The sequence below is a fragment of the Trichoderma harzianum genome, assembly GCF_003025095.1.
Source record: "Trichoderma harzianum CBS 226.95 unplaced genomic scaffold M431scaffold_6, whole genome shotgun sequence".
In the NCBI taxonomy this organism is placed as follows: Eukaryota; Fungi; Ascomycota; class Sordariomycetes; order Hypocreales; family Hypocreaceae; genus Trichoderma; species Trichoderma harzianum.
This window is the reverse complement of record NW_020209254.1, coordinates 1,537,186-1,553,799: the sequence shown is the minus strand read 5'-3', so window position 1 is coordinate 1,553,799 and position 16,614 is coordinate 1,537,186. Positions and strand designations below refer to the sequence as shown.

The 16,614-nt window shown below is 52.9% G+C and overlaps 11 protein-coding genes across 11 annotated transcripts; 5 read left to right on the top strand and 6 right to left on the bottom strand.

Moving 5' to 3' along the window:
* Positions 1-228: 228 nt before the first annotated feature.
* Positions 229-1,854, bottom strand: M431DRAFT_508398 (hypothetical protein). Its single transcript, XM_024919104.1, has 4 exons — positions 1,803-1,854; positions 1,690-1,744; positions 1,249-1,626; positions 229-1,187 (listed from the first exon to the last, which is right to left on the bottom strand). Exons 3-4 carry the CDS (start codon positions 1,403-1,405, stop codon positions 376-378), a joined length of 969 nt encoding a protein of 322 aa, XP_024774657.1. The 5' UTR covers positions 1,406-1,626; positions 1,690-1,744; positions 1,803-1,854; the 3' UTR covers positions 229-375.
* On the bottom strand, positions 1,581-1,941 carry M431DRAFT_5581 (hypothetical protein; the record flags this gene model as incomplete). The annotated part of the gene is made up of 3 exons (XM_024921483.1): positions 1,581-1,626; positions 1,690-1,744; positions 1,803-1,941. 3 exons carry the CDS (start codon positions 1,939-1,941, stop codon positions 1,581-1,583), a joined length of 240 nt encoding a protein of 79 aa, XP_024774656.1.
* Positions 1,942-2,608: 667 nt separating this feature from the next.
* M431DRAFT_85298 (hypothetical protein) lies at positions 2,609-3,957 on the top strand (the record flags this gene model as incomplete). Its single annotated transcript, XM_024923536.1, has 3 exons — positions 2,609-2,630; positions 2,691-2,821; positions 2,905-3,957. 3 exons carry the CDS (start codon positions 2,609-2,611, stop codon positions 3,955-3,957), a joined length of 1,206 nt encoding a protein of 401 aa, XP_024774655.1.
* Positions 3,958-4,048: 91 nt separating this feature from the next.
* M431DRAFT_434596 (hypothetical protein) lies at positions 4,049-4,798 on the top strand. Its single transcript, XM_024915135.1, has one exon. The coding sequence runs from the start codon at positions 4,140-4,142 to the stop codon at positions 4,563-4,565; it is 426 nt and encodes a 141-aa protein (XP_024774654.1). The 5' UTR covers positions 4,049-4,139; the 3' UTR covers positions 4,566-4,798.
* Positions 4,799-4,906: 108 nt separating this feature from the next.
* On the bottom strand, positions 4,907-5,860 carry M431DRAFT_85919 (hypothetical protein; the record flags this gene model as incomplete). Its single annotated transcript, XM_024923614.1, has 1 exon — positions 4,907-5,860. The coding sequence occupies one exon, from the start codon at positions 5,858-5,860 to the stop codon at positions 4,907-4,909; it is 954 nt and encodes a 317-aa protein (XP_024774653.1).
* Positions 5,861-6,983: 1,123 nt separating this feature from the next.
* M431DRAFT_434470 (hypothetical protein) lies at positions 6,984-7,575 on the bottom strand. Its single transcript, XM_024915133.1, has 2 exons — positions 7,420-7,575; positions 6,984-7,366 (listed from the first exon to the last, which is right to left on the bottom strand). The coding sequence occupies exons 1-2, from the start codon at positions 7,445-7,447 to the stop codon at positions 7,116-7,118; spliced, it is 279 nt and encodes a 92-aa protein (XP_024774652.1). The 5' UTR covers positions 7,448-7,575; the 3' UTR covers positions 6,984-7,115.
* Positions 7,576-7,673: 98 nt separating this feature from the next.
* On the top strand, positions 7,674-8,387 carry M431DRAFT_520260 (hypothetical protein; the record flags this gene model as incomplete). Its single annotated transcript, XM_024920421.1, has 1 exon — positions 7,674-8,387. The coding sequence occupies exon 1, from the start codon at positions 7,704-7,706 to the stop codon at positions 8,385-8,387; it is 684 nt and encodes a 227-aa protein (XP_024774651.1). The 5' UTR covers positions 7,674-7,703.
* A 433-nt stretch (positions 8,388-8,820) lies between these two features.
* On the top strand, positions 8,821-9,848 carry M431DRAFT_495204 (hypothetical protein; the record flags this gene model as incomplete). The annotated part of the gene is made up of 2 exons (XM_024917333.1): positions 8,821-8,906; positions 8,981-9,848. The coding sequence occupies 2 exons, from the start codon at positions 8,821-8,823 to the stop codon at positions 9,846-9,848; spliced, it is 954 nt and encodes a 317-aa protein (XP_024774650.1).
* A 750-nt stretch (positions 9,849-10,598) lies between these two features.
* M431DRAFT_482144 (hypothetical protein) lies at positions 10,599-12,408 on the bottom strand (the record flags this gene model as incomplete). The annotated part of the gene is made up of 3 exons (XM_024916018.1): positions 10,599-12,067; positions 12,130-12,217; positions 12,283-12,408. 3 exons carry the CDS (start codon positions 12,406-12,408, stop codon positions 10,599-10,601), a joined length of 1,683 nt encoding a protein of 560 aa, XP_024774649.1.
* Positions 12,409-14,084: 1,676 nt separating this feature from the next.
* M431DRAFT_482142 (hypothetical protein) lies at positions 14,085-15,003 on the top strand (the record flags this gene model as incomplete). Its single annotated transcript, XM_024916017.1, has 2 exons — positions 14,085-14,681; positions 14,746-15,003. 2 exons carry the CDS (start codon positions 14,085-14,087, stop codon positions 15,001-15,003), a joined length of 855 nt encoding a protein of 284 aa, XP_024774648.1.
* A 353-nt stretch (positions 15,004-15,356) lies between these two features.
* On the bottom strand, positions 15,357-16,557 carry M431DRAFT_508391 (hypothetical protein). The gene has a single exon (XM_024919103.1). It carries the CDS (start codon positions 16,277-16,279, stop codon positions 15,617-15,619), a length of 663 nt encoding a protein of 220 aa, XP_024774647.1. The 5' UTR covers positions 16,280-16,557; the 3' UTR covers positions 15,357-15,616.
* Positions 16,558-16,614: the final 57 nt, after the last annotated feature.

Below are 16,614 nucleotides of genomic sequence, written 5' to 3'. Positions count from 1 at the left end.
GCTCAGCTGTAACAAGTCGGAATGCATTCCACGGACCTCCTAGGCGACCACCTCATTTCGCTTTGCAAAGTCTCACACAGGCGGACCTTGCACGTAATCTGGGCGCAAGGGAGTCATCCAAAGCATGCGAGAAACAGCGGGCTTTTGGTCTCAGTTGATGTCTCACACACGCGATAATGAGCTTCATACCGCGTCATGACGAGCCCTATCGACACATCCATACCTTATCTAGTGTCTGAAAGGGATGACTTCATTCTCGAATTGTTGGAAAAAAGGAGAACTAGGCATCGGCTGAGTTCGACACGTCATAGTAAAAATTAGAATGAAACTATCATGCAAACATGCTTCAATTACTCTGTACGAGAGGTGACTACTTCAATCATATGCTTCCGATTCAACATCGTCCTCTTCATCACCGTCATCGTGTGAGGCGAATGGAACAAAGCGAAAGTCCAGAAAACTCCTTTTCCCTCCTTCCACATCCACCATGAATTGTAAGCTCAGGACGCCCTGGCTGTCACCTCTGAGACTGACTTTGCTTGCAATACGCATCGCCTCGCTAGCATGCCTGATAAAGTCAAACTTGTATGCCTGTGACCAGCGTTCGTTGATGGTGAACGTTTCGAGTAGATCCTTTCCTCGAGCAAAGTCCACACTGGAGCTGCCAATGTCTCCAGCGCAAGAAAGGGTTAAGAATGGCGAAGTCTTGGTGGCTGTTATAGTCAGCTTGACGGGCCCCGCTGGTATAATCTCGGCGATGCAGTCAAACAAGGTACGGGACGACATGATGATTTTGAACGTCAAGTCATTACGGTCAAATGGAATATCCTCTGGCATCTCGGGAAGATAGGTTGACAGCGCTGAGGTAGTCTTGATGCCAGACTCTTCGAGTGTGACCTTGAACGGATCGCCCTCTTCGGCGTATAACATAGTGCAGGTCCCAGGTATGCCAAGAGTCTGGTTGCTAAACGCACTTGGCCTGTAGTTGCGAAAATTACTTCGGTATGGATCTTGGTCGGCCTTCTGAGCTCGAGCAGCCATGTCCACAGATCCAAAGATTTGCAAGATTTCGAGGAATGTCGATAATGGTATTTGGAAGTTGGGATATTCGGGCGTCTCGCCATCTTCTGACAAAGGAAAGTTCACAGTATACGCGGAAAACAGAGTCTTGTCCAGAAATGCAACCCCTACGCCTACTGTTAGCTCTGCCGCCTACGCTCTCAAGAGATCACTTCATTCTGATCGCACCTTGCATGACCCGCGAATTATCGGCCGCAAAGCGAATGCCATCTTCGGTGATCTGGACATGAACTCTCTGTGCAAAATCTATGCAGCGGAGAAGTTGGTATAGCGGCCTCGGAGATGTCGAGACCGCTCGAAAGACAGGCTTTACTTCTGCAGCCATTGTCGAAAAAAATGCCCTCTTTGGATGGGCAATGGTCAAATGTTGGGATAAATGGAACAGGTGTGAAAACAAATCTTGTAGGCGTAATGAAATGAGGGACGGCGCAAGACAAAACAACTCGCTCTGGGAGCCTTCTTTTTGCGATTTTCTTGCCAACTAGTATACAATGGGTATCTCAGACATAAACTCCGACCGCACAGAACATATAGACAGTTCCAAAGCTGTGACCTATTAGCATATACTTTCCAATTGAATGGCACACCAGCAGGGGAGCTGCTTCATACGCAATTGCAAGAGAGGCCGGGACACCGAGCGCAACGACGCTGACCAGAGAATGATCTGTGGCAACCCATGATTAGATGAATATCCCAACTTTCAGCATATTGGCAGAACTTACTCAGTGCAAAGATACCGGTAAAGGCGAGTCCCAGCGAGAGAAGCGCAAAGGCGACGGTGAATTGGCTTTCCTTAGCAATAACGGGGAGGAAGGGACTGCCAGCAGCAGATTGCCAAACTTGGTACAATGAGGAATCCATGTGCTGCGCTTTGTGCAACGAAGCGATTGAGGCTCCAGACTGCTTCTCACGAGGAATGGCAGGGAGAAAACTTGGTACAATCGGCTTCTCGTTGGAGCCGGTGACAGTCAATCAATCGCGAGATTGTTGGAGCTGGAGGGAGTGAGTGCAGTGAGTGCACAGCTGTTCATGTTTGATATCTGGCCGATTACGCCGATTGGGTCTAGCGCGATTCGTGGCACTTGAGCATCATGTAAGCAGCACTTGCACTCTGGCAACTGATGGTTGAAGTTGGCAAGAACGAAGAACCCAGAGCAAAACCTTCAGACCAATTAAAATTCATACTGATTCTCTGACCAATCTCAGGTTCTCTTGTTATCAGTATAAATTATAAGCAAGTTGTCTAGAAATTGGCAGCAATTCACTTCATCAGAGCATCAATTCCATCCAACAATAGGTAGCTCCCAATTTAGCCTAGTCCCTCTATGCGGCTCTGACATGCGGTTTCCCCCACAGCCAAATTACCTAAGCAGGACGCTCGGACCATGACCTCCCCCGAAACCGCGTAACGTCACGTTTATTGCTCCGTCTCTTACACATGCCATCTTCAACCTCTCCATAATTCCATCATCTCGCATTGATTTGATCTACCTCTCAAGGTCCAGCCGCGCTGGCGCATACCGACACCATGGCTGATGTGAAAGAAGAGAGTAAGTCGACAGGTATCCCGTTATTTACAAACCCATCGCATCATTAACGCATCAAATTAGGCGGCAAGCGCAAAGCCGAGGATGATCCCTCCTCTCCCACCTCATCTAAGCGGGTCAAGCACGATGAGGATGCCGTTGAGGAAGCAGAGCAGAAGCCCGTCGAGATGAAGCCAATTCCATTCCCTGAAAAGGTACGCCACATCCTTGGCGTCTCGCATCCACACATCTACTGAAGTGTGACGACTCTCTCATACTTACTCTTACTCTCACTTAGCCCGCCGTCATTGAAGAGCGCAATGGCGAAATCGAATTCCGGGTGGTCAACAACGACAACGAGCGCGAATCCCTCATCATTCTCACAGGCCTCAAATGCATCTTTCAGAAGCAGCTCCCCAAAATGCCCAAAGATTACATTGCGCGACTCGTCTACGATCGAACCCATCTCTCCATCGCCATTGTCAAGAAGCCACTCGAGGTCGTGGGCGGTATCACATATCGACCCTTCAAAGGTCGCCAATTCGCCGAAATCGTGTTTTGTGCTATCAGCTCCGACCAGCAAGTCAAGGGATACGGCGCGCATCTCATGTCACATTTGAAGGACTATGTCAAGGCGACAAGCGATGTCATGCATTTCTTGACATATGCCGACAATTATGCGATTGGTTATTTCAAGAAGCAAGGATTCACAAAAGAAATCACTCTCCCGAAACATGTCTGGATGGGTTATATCAAGGATTACGAAGGTGGAACTATTATGCAATGCTCAATGCTACCACGCATTCGATATCTAGAAATGGGTCGCATGCTCCTTAAGCAGAAGGAATGCGTTCAGGCCAAGATTCGAGCATACTCCAAGTCTCACAACATTCACCCGCCACCAAAGGAGTGGAAGAATGGCATAAAGCAGATTAATCCTCTTGACATCCCTGCCATCCGGGCATCCGGGTGGTCTCCCGATATGGACGAGCTTGCCCGCCAGCCACGCCACGGGCCCAATTACAACCAGCTTCTTCATCTGCTCAACGACCTCCAGAACCACAACTCTGCTTGGCCATTCCTCGTCCCGGTCAACAGAGACGACGTGGCTGACTACTATGACGTGATCAAAGAGCCCATGGATCTCAGCACCATGGAAAGCAAACTGGAAGCCGACCAATATGCCACACCCGAAGACTTTATCAAGGACGCCAAACTCATATTTGACAACTGCCGCAAATACAACAACGAGAGCACGCCATATGCCAAGTCAGCCAACAAACTTGAACGGTTCATGTGGCAGCAGATCAAGGCCGTCCCGGAGTGGTCACATCTTGAGCCGGAGAAATAGAACATCTCCCAGGATCCACACAACTTGGGAACTATAGTATGTCTTCTATGATATCATGATACGAGACGCTTGCTATTTTTTATGTTTCTTTCTTTTCTTTTTTCTTTAACAATCTTTGTTGGACCTCTGTTTGAACCCCAAAAGAGCAATGGCGTTTCGGTACAGGCGCAGGCACGGGTTACATGGGCAGGTTTCACAATTGGTATATCATTATTAGTTGCATCCCCGAAAGCAATATCGGAACGAAAAAGCTTCAAATGAAGGAAATTTTGCTTAGGGTACCATGGGCCGCATTATATCAAGGCTCTATCTTAATATTGTACTTACAATTACATCACGAGAAATTCAAAACGTTTAGAGAGACGAAATCTAGTAGTGTTAAAAGCGAAGTGAAAGACACATGCCAGATGTGCCAATGGACCTCGTCGTATTATTGTAGCAATCCATCTAAATGCTCCATCAAGTCCTTTGCTTGTATCTCTCTGCTAACAATTTGTTTTCATTTCCTCCTCAGCCTACCTTCCTTTTCGAAAGTCTCTGTTAAACCTCCTTCTCTCTTAGGTACACACGCATATATGCCTATCTACAAGACTCCGACGCATGGCTGAAACGAAGAAGAAAAAGGTAACCTCTCAAATCAAAAAGACAAGAAAAAAATAACTGAGAAATGAACCGTTATACGCGCTTGACCGCCTAAACTCCTGGCAGGAAAAAAAAAAGGGTACATGGAAGCAAAAAAACAGAGTAACGTCCCCATACGCTTGACAAAATGCGACCAAAGCGCAAAACTATCTCGCTTAAGGTGAACGGGATAAAAACATCTATCTAGACAATTTTGAGTGTTCTAAGAAATGCAAGATGTAAATATCTCGCTGGAGTCCCTCGAGTTGTTCTATCAGCTCGGAGACACCGCATCGTAAGAGTGTGTCGTCTTTTGGGCTTTGCCCCTTTAAGCCTGTCTTCCAGATTGGCCTGTGGAGGATTCCCCTGCCGGTAGTCGTAGATCTGAATACGTGCGCCGTGGCCAAGGGATGTGATCGGGAGCAGACTGCAAGGTAGACCGCGTGGCCGAAGTCAAGATGTGCTCGCTGCGAAGGGAGTTTTCGTTGTCGATTGTGCGGCGGAGCAGCGGCTGGAGGAACTCGGGAATGTCCGACCACTGGCCAGCCCGTGCCATGAGCAGCATGTCGTCGGGAAGAAGGCTTGCGGCCATGGAGCTAGACGAACGGGACTGGCTAAGCATTTCCTCCGTCATCCTCTCGGTCAAGAGGGCCAGCTCGCCGCTCTCAATCGCATTCTTCAGCCACTGCTCCCATTCTTCGTCCAGGACGACGGATGTGTCACCAGCTTCGCGCCGGGCAGCCTGTGCGCGCAGACGCTCGTTGAGCCGCACACCCACGCTCGCAAGCTCCTCGTCACTCTCCTCCACGTCCATGTTTTCGTCGTCGTCCAGGCTCGAGATGTCAATGGTGCTGATCCTGACAGACCGCCCTTGGGCAGACGGCCGGTCAGGCTCCGTCCAATCGGGGAATCCATCGGCCGCGGTGTCTCTAATGACGATGCCTTGCTCCTTTTCGAACTTTTCCTTTGCCCACTTGGTGCCCTCCCACTTGGTGAGGGCAGAAATCTCAGCGTGTGTAAGACCCAGGCTGTCGAAGGCTCTAAAAAGACGGCGGTGCCATTGCCAGCGGCTGAGTCGGATGCGGTGAGTGCGATGGGTGTAGTCGAGCCCGGGATACTTGGCTTCTTGCGTCTCGAGATGGCCGTAGAAAGCGTGTGTCTCCTGGCGGACTTCGGGAATGAGGCTGCGTTGAAGGAGAGCTTGGAAGTCCTGCGGATCGAAGGTCTTTGGCCGAGGAAACATTTGCTCGTACACGAGCTGGTCGATGGGTTGGCCCTTCATGGCTGCGGTAGGCGCTGTGGTAGATTCAAATCGAGGGGCGTATTGCACAGAATTTATCACGGCGCCACCAGTCGTCTGATCGTCGCGGCTGAATCGGACGACGAAGCGGCTTTTAGCAGAAAGATGCCGGTCGAGTGTTGCGTAAATTGGCGATTGAGCGAGGGCGCCGCAAGGGAAGTTGAGTCAGGAGAAAAGCCTGCTGTTGGAAGATGTTGGCTTGCTTTGTACAAGGGAAGATGGACAGATGCAAAGCCAACAAGGCACCGAATGCGGGCGGACTCGGGTTGGCAGTGCTGGGACCGCTAGGAATGAAGACAATGCCTCCGAGATTATTTCTGGGGGCTGATCCGAAAGAGTGGCCGCGCACGGGACAAGGAGAGCCTCTAAGGGGGGAAGAAGGACGCTTGGGCAAGGTCAAGGTTTGAGGCGGGAGAGACGCAGGCAGCAGTTGTTGTACAGCCGACGAAGTTTGTTGTGCGTCTGCTCCGGGTGAGGGCCTGAGGATAGGCAGATAATGCTGCTGTCGTGGTGAAGAAAGATCCAGTGAGTGACTTGAGTGAGTGCTACTGCTACCTGGCTGGAGTCCAGCGAGCGACGGAGTGGATCAGCAACTGCATGACGGGCTCCGTAATCTACAGCGCTCCGTACAGGGGAATAGAATAGAAGGCCGGGGAAGAAGAAGAATGCACCTCAGCTGGGTTAGAGGTAGTGGTACTCTCACTATAGTACCTAGTGGTACTCGCGCGTCAATGTGCAGGTGCCTACTGTACATGGAGTACATGGAATCAAGCGGCAGCAGTAGGTACATGAGCCATCCTGGTCGTCCCAAGGCTTGGCTGGAAGCAGCAGTTCGATTTGATCGTGATGGATTGGTGGGCTGGCCGTTGCAGGCGACAGGCACCGCTGATTGGGTCGGTAGCAACGAAGGGCCCCTGTTCTTGCGTTGCTCTACTGCACTTACTGCCTGAACCGCACATTAGCAGAATATCCATTGAATTTGATCACTTGCCCCAGTACAGTTGAATCATCAGAATGCTTTTTTTCTTTTGCTTTCTTTCTTGCAGAAAAATATCCAAGCACACATGCCAGTGGCCTTCCTACCCTGTAGAGATGAAACACGTTCATGGATAAGTTTCAACTTGAGTAGTGAGAAGAGCTCTGTATCGTATGAGTACGGAGTAGGTACTCAATCATTCTAAAACTTCAACTTTCCAGGTGCGCTCCACTGCTGTAATACGAGTACAGTAAATCGTCGTCAGCGTACAGGTAAGCATTGGGCACTGCAACTACAACTGTAGCTGCCTGACTGTGTGACCTTTTGCGACGGATCCGGCATCTTCAACGCTCCGAGATAAAACGACTCGGCTTGGTGCGGTTCGGCTTCGGCTCTCTCTGCGATGAGTAATAATAACTGACGCCTATTTGGGGTATTGTTTAGTTGATACTCCATATCTCCGCTGCGTGGACACATGGCCCTTTGGTGAACACACGAGCCAGAAACATGTGCTTCATTGTGTTAGTATCAGGCCCCATGAGTGTGCTCAGCTGTTGAGTCATACCGAACACACCTACGTGTATCTTGCCCATAACACCATAGTAACAATAGACTTGCGCAATCTTGTATGCTGGCCTCTTTAATATCTAGACAGCAACATCAATGTAGTAGTTCCAAACGTGGGGGGCTATCTAATCTCGGCCCCGGAGATTTCAAGAGGCGTGGCATCATTCTTAGTGGGCAACATCAAGAGCCATAAAGACAAATTTATACAAGTCCTTGGCTTCAGCCTGGTCGGATTGAGGTTTTCGTCGTTTGCAAAATCAGTGTTCTTGATCTTAGGTAGAAATGGAGCAAGGGCAGAGAATCAAGATCCGTACAACGCTCCCAATCATCCCGCCCAACGACGCTCGCGATGAAATACACACTCCGCGGCTCATCATCCGAGCACCACGCATCTCAGACGTACCCGCTCTGCACAAGCTTCGCATCCAGCATGAAGTGATGAAATATTCCGTCGATGGCGCGGACAAGACTCTCGAGGACACACGCAGGAGCCTGGACGTGATGCTCCCCCCAAACGACATTAAAGGTTACCGCTTTCACATTTTTGAAAAGGACACCGGCGATTTGGTCGGCAAGGGCGGCATGCGCAGTATCACAGGGCGCAACTTTGGTTGGCCAGAGGTTGGATACTCATTCAAAGAGGAGGCATGGGGCAAGGGATACGCCACCGAGTTCCTGACAGCCTTCCTCCAGAGCTACTGGAGTTTGCCTCGCAGCGAAGTAGAGATTGAGGTTGATGCGACGAGCCTAGATTCCCAAACGCTGGAGACGGGTGATGGCTCGTTTGTCGAGATGCTCGTTGCCGTGGTAGACGTGGGAAATCCGGGAAGCAAGAAGGTGCTGGAAAAGACGAAGTTTAAGCAGTTCAAGCAGTGGACGACCATAGATATCCGGCTAGCTAACAAGGGGGGAGATGTCACCTTGGTGGGATTGATGGCAGTGGCCCCAGCGCAAGAGCGAAACTGACGATGGTTTCTTCTCTTTTTACTTGGTGCATGTATGACAACGATGGGGTTCTGAAATGGGCCATTTTTGTTTTGGATTGAGCTCCTCGTCCCATGTCCTATCAACAAATTATTCATCAAATATTACATAGTAGAACTGTATAAGCCATGGAGTATAACCAGCGAATCTTGATGTGCGTGCTTGACTCAACATCGTGTTAATAAGCTGGCGCGAAATCACGTGTAGCGCTTCCGCCTTAATTAATCGAGCGCGTCCCAGCGCGTCGCCTCGTTTCCCACGTCACACAGCAGCCATCAGGTATCACCGCCTCTTGCAGCCCTTCCTTTTCCTTCCACCGCCAAACTCTGGGGTTTATCTGCTCCCTTTATCTCTCCTTGATACAACCTTTTTTTTTTCTCGGCCTTGTTCCTGTTTTCGACCCCGGAAACAAACAATGGGGTCTACGTCCGTACACGAGGAGCACCAGTACCTCAACCTGGTCCGCGAGATCTTGGACCAGGGTGAGCGAAGACCCGATCGGTAAGGCCTCGCTAATAGGTGACATACATGACATGCGGCTCTCATGTACTGACGCTTTGTCCCCTCCCCCCCAGCACCGGCACCGGCACCCTGTCTGTTTTCGCACCCCAGAGCTTCAAGTTCCAGCTCAACGACAACGGCCGCCCCATCCTCCCTCTGCTCACAACAAAACGGGTCTTCCTCCGCGCCGTCATCGCCGAGCTCCTCTGGTTCATCGAGGGCAACACATCCTCCCTCGCCCTCAACGACGTCGGCGTCAAGATCTGGGACGGCAATGGGTCCCGCGAGTTCCTCGACAGCGTCGGCCTGACCCACCGCGAGGTCGGTGACCTGGGCCCCGTCTACGGTTTCCAGTGGCGGCACTTTGGCGCCGAGTACGTGGACGCAAAGGCGGACTACGCCGGCAAGGGCGTCGACCAGCTGGCTGAGATCATCCACAAGCTTCGCAACAACCCTTACGACCGGAGAATGATCCTCAGCGCCTGGAACCCGCGAGACTTCAAGAGCATGGCCTTGCCGCCCTGCCACATGTTTGCCCAGTTCTACGTCTCGTACCCAGGACGCGGACGGGGCGTTGACGCCGCAGAACCCACGGAAGAGAACAAGCCCAAGGGCCACCTCCACTGCCAGCTATACCAGCGGTCTTGTGACATGGGCCTCGGCATCCCCTTCAACATCGCCAGCTATGCTCTGCTCACACACATGCTCGCTCACGTGTGCGATCTGGTGCCCGGAAGCCTCACCCACGTCATGGGAGACGCACACGTCTACATCGACCACATCGACGCTCTCCAGACACAACTGGAGCGCGAGCCTCGGCCATTCCCCGAGCTGGAGATTACGCGGGAAAAGGGCGGCAGCATCGATGGCTGGAAGGTCGAGGACTTCGTGGTCAAGGGCTACGACCCCCACAAATCGATTCCCATGAACATGTCCGTCTAACCAGACCTTGATGGGCGACGGAAGATATTGAGATTGAGATGAGGATAGAAACAAAAGCCTGCTGGCTAGATTAAAAGACCAGCGAAAACCCCCTTCGCCACCAAAACCTTGTCGCATGTGCAGCATTTTGGCCGATCCCTCGTCTGTTCAGTGGCAGATGGAGGCTTATGAGTGCTGTTCCTCTTAGGGCTGGTATTCTGTTCTGTATCTGCTGCGCCGGGCATATTTGACCGCCGCGCAACGGACCAAACTGCAGGGGCAGCAACAGGGATAGAGCGGAATAGCAACCTCCCTAATGTAAAGAGCATTGATAAGTCTTCGTCTGCCACTAAACAGATGGGTCGTAGCCGCAGCGCTGACCATGGATACGATGTGCATTTTCTTCTCTCTCTGTGTTCATAGGGAAAGAGGCGGAAAGACTTGATACCAAAAATTGTGCATGAGATTGCTTGCCTCCAAAGAGACTATATAGAGCTAACAGATTACATGGAGAAACATATAATGGTACAGAAAGTCAATGAATCGAGGCGTTACAGCCATTTTAACCATTGCTGTTATATATGTGCGTGTCTCTATATAATCGCGTTGAATGTTGCCAAAAGAGAGATGGAAAGAAGAGACAATTTGAATAAAATGAAAAAATGAAAAGAAAAAGGCCCCAATCGCTAAACTCCGTATAAATGATTGATATCCGTCATCACGTCATAAGAATTGAAAAGCCCTCTCCTCTCATCTGCATGAGGGCATGCTTCAGGTGTAAGCCGATTCCTGGTATCGCCGGCTAGGCATTCCTCCGTTTGACAAACCCTCTTCCATGGATCGTCTATCCCACTTCCTTTCCCTCATGCGATCTCTGTCTCGCATATCCCATCCCGGGTCTCGCCGCCTGTCGGCATCGGCATGGCTGCTGGTGCGCCGTCCTGGATCCGGACGAGCCCGTGGGTGCCGCTGCTGCCGGTCCCTGTGCCCGCCAGAGTCTTGGTCGTCAGGACGGTAGCGTTCTCGCTCCAATCGTTCGCGATGGAGGCGCTCCTCCTCGCTAGAGTCTTCTTCTGATATGCCGTCCGAGGCAAGATCTGAGTGGTTCTGATTCAATCGGGATGGGGGGATGTGCTCGCGACTTCTCCGCACGCGGATAGGGTCGTTGACGGAGCTGTGTCTTGAGCTGTTGCGGCTATGACTGCCTGGGAGTATGTTGGAAACCGTCTCCGAGACTTTGTCCCTAATGTTGCCAAACGGGCTAGCCCTTCTCCTTGCATCTTCAGCCCGACTATCGCTGCGATGGGTCCGGAAAGAAGGAACGCTGGAGCCCGCCGACGGTGGAGGCCCTGATGATGGCGGGACAACTCGGCGAACGCCGGGAGTTTGGGGTGAGCCGGCACGTTGTCGCTGCCTGGCTCTCACATGTACGGGCTCATCCACAGATTCATCGCCTGACGACTCATCAGACGAGTGATGCTGGACGTGGCTGTGCCGACGGCCTTGGCCGGGTCGGCTGGGCGTTGTTCGGCTGGGATCTGGGTTGAGATAGGTCCCGGAGTAGCTATGGCGGATTCCGTCTGCGTGCGGTTGGCGCGTGGAAGCATAGTCGGAAAAGCTTCGACGTCTGGAGGCGTCATCGCCGGGTCTCTGGCGGCGAGGTCGTTCGGGAGAACGCATAGGAGGCCTTTGGCCGAAATTAGCCCCATGTCTTTCGCCTGGACGGACATAAGTAAACCTTTCGGACTGATTCGGATCAGCAGCCCTCGATCGAGGGGAGACCGGACGGAAGGGATGTGCGGTATGAACGTAGGCAAACCTGGGGGCGGCAGGTTCTGGAGAGGGCCCGGGTCGTGACGCAGAGCTGGAGCTGGGCATGCTTGCTTCCTCTCCCTCCTTGAACGCTTCGTCGCGCAAAGTATCGGCGCATTGCTTGTGCCAGCGGTCGACTGCCTGATCCGATTGTGCGGGAAAGACGCTGGCGGGAAGGTCGGGAGGGAAGGCTTGGCCTGTCTCGGGATGCCTCAGGGCCCAATGCTTGACAGCATACTGGATGAAGGGCACATGCTCTTCGGGCCCGAGAAGGATCTCTACCGACTCCCAGCGCGAGAAGCCCCGGGGCGTTAAGGCAGGGATGGAAGGGGGCGCAAAGTCGTTCTCAGTAGGTTGCAGACTGTGCTGGCAACCCGTCACTGACCACATGTAGGAAATGGTTGAGTGAGGAGTCTCCATGAATAAGGCTGTTGCGGCGAGTTAACACATGAAGCGCAATCCTGTTGTCGCCCGCTTGCTACCGACGTACAGTCATAATCACCACCCACGGCTTTGTAAAACGCGGCGAGCTTCTTGGGAGTAAGATGAGAATCATTCTTGTCGCCAAGCTCAACAACCTGTCGTGAAAACCATTAGCTGTGCCGTTTCTCTTGGCCATGTCGGGTCGGATGCCAAGGCATACGATAAAGCGCGCGATTGATCTCAGCAGAGCATCAAACTGCATTGTCGGACTCTTGTCTGTCTCGAACATGTAGGCGTACTTGATGGGCTCCGGCGGCGCTGAGCCATTCGATCGCGGAACGGCCATTCTGAACGGCGACTGACGGCGAGAAAGGCTCGCATCCAAGACGGTTTGTAGGCTTTTTTTCCAGGAACAAAAAACAAAAGCTGAGAGGCAGGAAGCAAAAGGTGGGTGGGAGATGAACTGATGTCACTAGCTGCGGCAGGGCCCGGGCCTGGAGTCAAATAGGTAGGCTATGGGGGGTGGGTTGGCTTTGATCAGAGGCAGTCAGCCAGCCTAGCAAGGCAGTTGTGCGCCACAAAGGAAAGACGAGCCGCAGGAAGAAAGAAGACAAGCGAGAAAGGGAACCTGGAAGAAAAAGAAACTGGAGACAGAAAGGCTCGGCTATGCCATGGCAAAAAGAAAAAAGAAGGCTGGCGTATCAGAGGCTGGCCAGACCGAGGCAGATGCTGACGCCCAGGCACTGGATTCCAGCAGATGCGACTCCATCATGACCAAGGCCACGGCCGTGATGCTGGTGACCAAGGACGAATGGCGCAAACGGCCCCTCACGGACCCTCACGGGCTGACACGTGCGTCGTGGCTGCAGGTGGTGCAAAGGGCGGACAAAGGCGAGGCATGTCGACTAGCATGGGCTAGGGTTGACTTGTGCTGCTGTGATTGGGGCGAGCGGTTGATCGCTTTGGTGGTTAGCTGGTGCAGCAGATTAGTGCGTGCGTTTTGCCTTTGCAGTGCATAAAGAAGAAAAAAGCTGGGCTGAGAATGATGTCACAGATGGAGAAGAGAGAGAGAGGGAGCGGTGATGAAAGAGTTGAAGGGATGAGTAGCATCACGTCAGGCAGAGAGTGATGAAGACGGGGGAGTTTGAAGAGAACATGGAAGCACCAGACAAGCCAGACTCATTCATTCAATGTATTCCAGCGGTGTTGGTGAAGGCAATATTGGCGGCTACTGCCTAAGTCCAGTGCCCAGCCTGCCTATCGACTCCATCAATGACCTGCCCCCCCCGTCCCTCATCCCGCCGCTAAGCCCGCTGGACTCCGGCTGATCGCCTCTCCAGCTGCCTCCCTCCGGCCCACTGCCAGCGCCATGCGGTCAATGCAGGCAGGCGGTGGCAAAGGATGGGCAGGACTCCAGATGTTGATCTGGGAGAGGGTTGGGGCATAGATCTGTACTACAGGTATCTATGGATAGGTAATTCCATGTAGAAGAAAAGATTACATTGTACTGCAGTGTATATTCATCTCAATCCACCACCTCACTTCTGTATGTTTTCCAGATTATTCCACAGCCAGTTCAATCCATTTCCTTTTCAGGCCCTTGGACGACTGAATCGCCTGACAAACGCCGCAGCTGAGCCACACCAAAGTCGCAAGGCCCCCCCGCCATAACCTGATGTCATCCAGGCACAAGCGCAATCTGGCCTGAACTTGACCAGGGCTCGGACAAAGAAGCGTCGCATTCCGCACAAGGAACGAGAACGAAGACAGAACGATAGCTTCAAAGCTACCAGCCAACATTGCGACGCAACCTCAAAGGGGGGCTTTTGACACTCAACTTTCTTTGAGCTCCACCCGGCACTAGGCTCAAGAGGCGCGTCTAACTGAAAAAAGAAAAAAGCTTTTTTTCCCCGAGCAGGCTCCCTCTCACTTTCTCTCTCTCGCGGAGAACGGAACGAATCGAAACAGCCTCGTCTTTGTCCAAGCTCCAAGCTCCAAAGCTCAGCCTCGCATCCGCCCGCCATGGACGCCGTCCGGTCTCTCGTCCAGCCCATCACGCACAACCTGCCGGCCCCCATCCGGGACCTGGGCGTGTCGATCGTGGGCGAAACCTGCTACAAGGCGCTGCTGCTCGACGTCGACGTCGAAAACACGGAATGCATCAAGCTGGCCATCAGCAAGGGCCTGGGCATCGGCATCGTCGGTGCCTCGGCCGTCGTCAAGGTGCCCCAGATCCTCAAGCTGCTGCAGTCCAAGTCCGCCGAGGGCGTGTCCTTTTTGTCGTACCTGCTGGAGACGAGCGCGTACCTCATCTCGCTGGCCTACAACGTGCGCAACGGCTTCCCCTTTAGCACCTTTGGCGAGACCGCCTTCATCATGGGCCAGAACGTCGTCATCGCCATGCTCGTCCTCAACTACAGCGGCCGGCCCGCGACGGCCGCCCTGTTTGTCGCCGCGCTGGCTGTCAGTGCGGCGGCGCTGTTTGCGGACAACATTGTGGATATGCAGGCCTTGAGCTATCTGCAAGCTGGTGCTGGTGTCCTCGGCGTTGCCAGCAAGGTTCCTCAGATCCTGGCCATCTGGCAAGAGGGAGGCACCGGCCAGCTCAGCGCCTTTGCGGTTCGTTTACACTTATATTGTCTCACACCGAACGTAATGTGGCTAACGGAAATGAAAAATCTAGGTCTTCAACTACTTGGCCGGCTCGCTGACTCGCATCTTTACCACGCTCCAGGAGGTGGACGACAAGCTTATACTGTACGGCTTCATCTCTGGCTTTGCCCTCAACGCCATCCTCGCTCTGCAGATGGTGTACTACTGGAACGCTCCGTCGGCCAAGGCCAGGGGCAAGCAGAAGGAGGTGATTCCCGTCGGAGCTCTGTCCGAGGGAAGTTCATCGGCCGTTCCAAAGAAGGGCCCCACCACTCGGCGCCGTGGTTAGACGGGAGTCTCTGGAGGTTCCTTTTTCTTCTTGGTCTTTATCTGGATGCTGGTGTACAGGTTGGAATCAGGGAATATGCTAATGGGAGTGAAGTGGAAATGCCCAACTTGCCCGTGGCGTGTTCGTCATTTGGTATACTTGGGCCTACCATGTATTTAATAAGGGATATAGCCATTTATCAGCATTACTATTCTACTTTCAACATTGAACCACGACTGCAGGGCGCAGGGTACGGGTGACATGCTTATCCAGTGCTTAGCACGCGTGTATGGAACCTGCCATAAAAAGAGCCAAGTGAGACGGCATTCAGTAGAAAGGGGCATATAATTCCAATGGCAGAGCAAGTTAGAAATCCCGTATTATACAAGACACTAATGCCCGCTAAAGCATGCCAGCTATGCAGCCAACCCTTGGCTTTTCTTCATCAATCAATGCCATGCAGACATTACACACACATATATGCGCATACCCTGATAACGCCTGCCGTCCCAAAGCAAAAAGCTCCTCAAAAGCTCGCCCAAATCATAGTCGAGTACTAGAATAAGAAGATGAAAAGTGAAAAGAAAACAAAATACCAATCCAAAAACATGGGGGGTTTTCAAGTTTCATGCATTTAACAAACCGAGACGCCGGCATTAGTCCAGCCAATGCCGCCGATCCAGACTCTTCGGCCGGCGCATTGAAGGCAGCGCTTCTGCTCGCCGAGGTTGCTCACCGAGCAGCTGAAGCAGACGTGCTTCCCGCACGCGCCGCACGCCGTGTCCGCGTCCTGCACAGAGCCGCCGTCCACGTCCATGCCGTCGTCGTCGGTCCCGGCCAGGGCAGCGCCGCAGTCGTCGCAATTGGTAGCCGGCGCGAGAGGGTTGGCGATGCCGGGCGACGAGGTGCCGGAGCTGGGCTCGGAGCCATGGATGTCCCAGAAGCGATGCAGCGACTGCTGCTGCTGCTGGCCGTTCGAGTTCGCGTTCGCGGCCGGCTGTTCGACGACGGGGTCTTGAGACTGCTGCTGCTGGCCCTGCGACGGCCTCTGTTGTGCCGAGTACAGCAGGTCCAGGGTGTGCTCTGCGGGCAGGCATGATGAGTTGGGGCTCAGATGGTGGTGGGCGCGCCATTCGTAGAACTTACGATGGACCTCCTCGTCCGACGGCCTGTTGTCGCGGTAGCGCTTGAGGGTGCGGCTGTGCAGGGCCGGTGCGTCGAGGACCATCATAGAGTTGTCGGCGGAGGGAGGGCAGAGCTCGCCGGCGGAGCGTTTGCGCTTGAGGAGCGTCGCCATGGCTATAGATGCAGAAGGATGAAGTTTCAAAAAGAAAAAAGAAAACCAAGTTGTAGCGGAATTCGCTCGCACGCAACGCTCTCCCTCTCAATCAATCAATGCTTTGCAAAAGAGATGATGAAAAAAGAAGAAACAAGTTGTGGTGATACGGGAAAGAGAGAAGAGGAAGAGACGAAAACGGGAGGCCGGGACGAATTGAGTTTTGGGGGAGACAGAAGCTGAGTGAGACGGAATCAATTGGATTGGGCGGTCGTTGAGGTAACGAGGCGGGTCTCCCAGCAGGTATTTGTAGCAGCTGAGGCGCGACGAGAGAACGCCTGCAAGCGCTGAGAGAT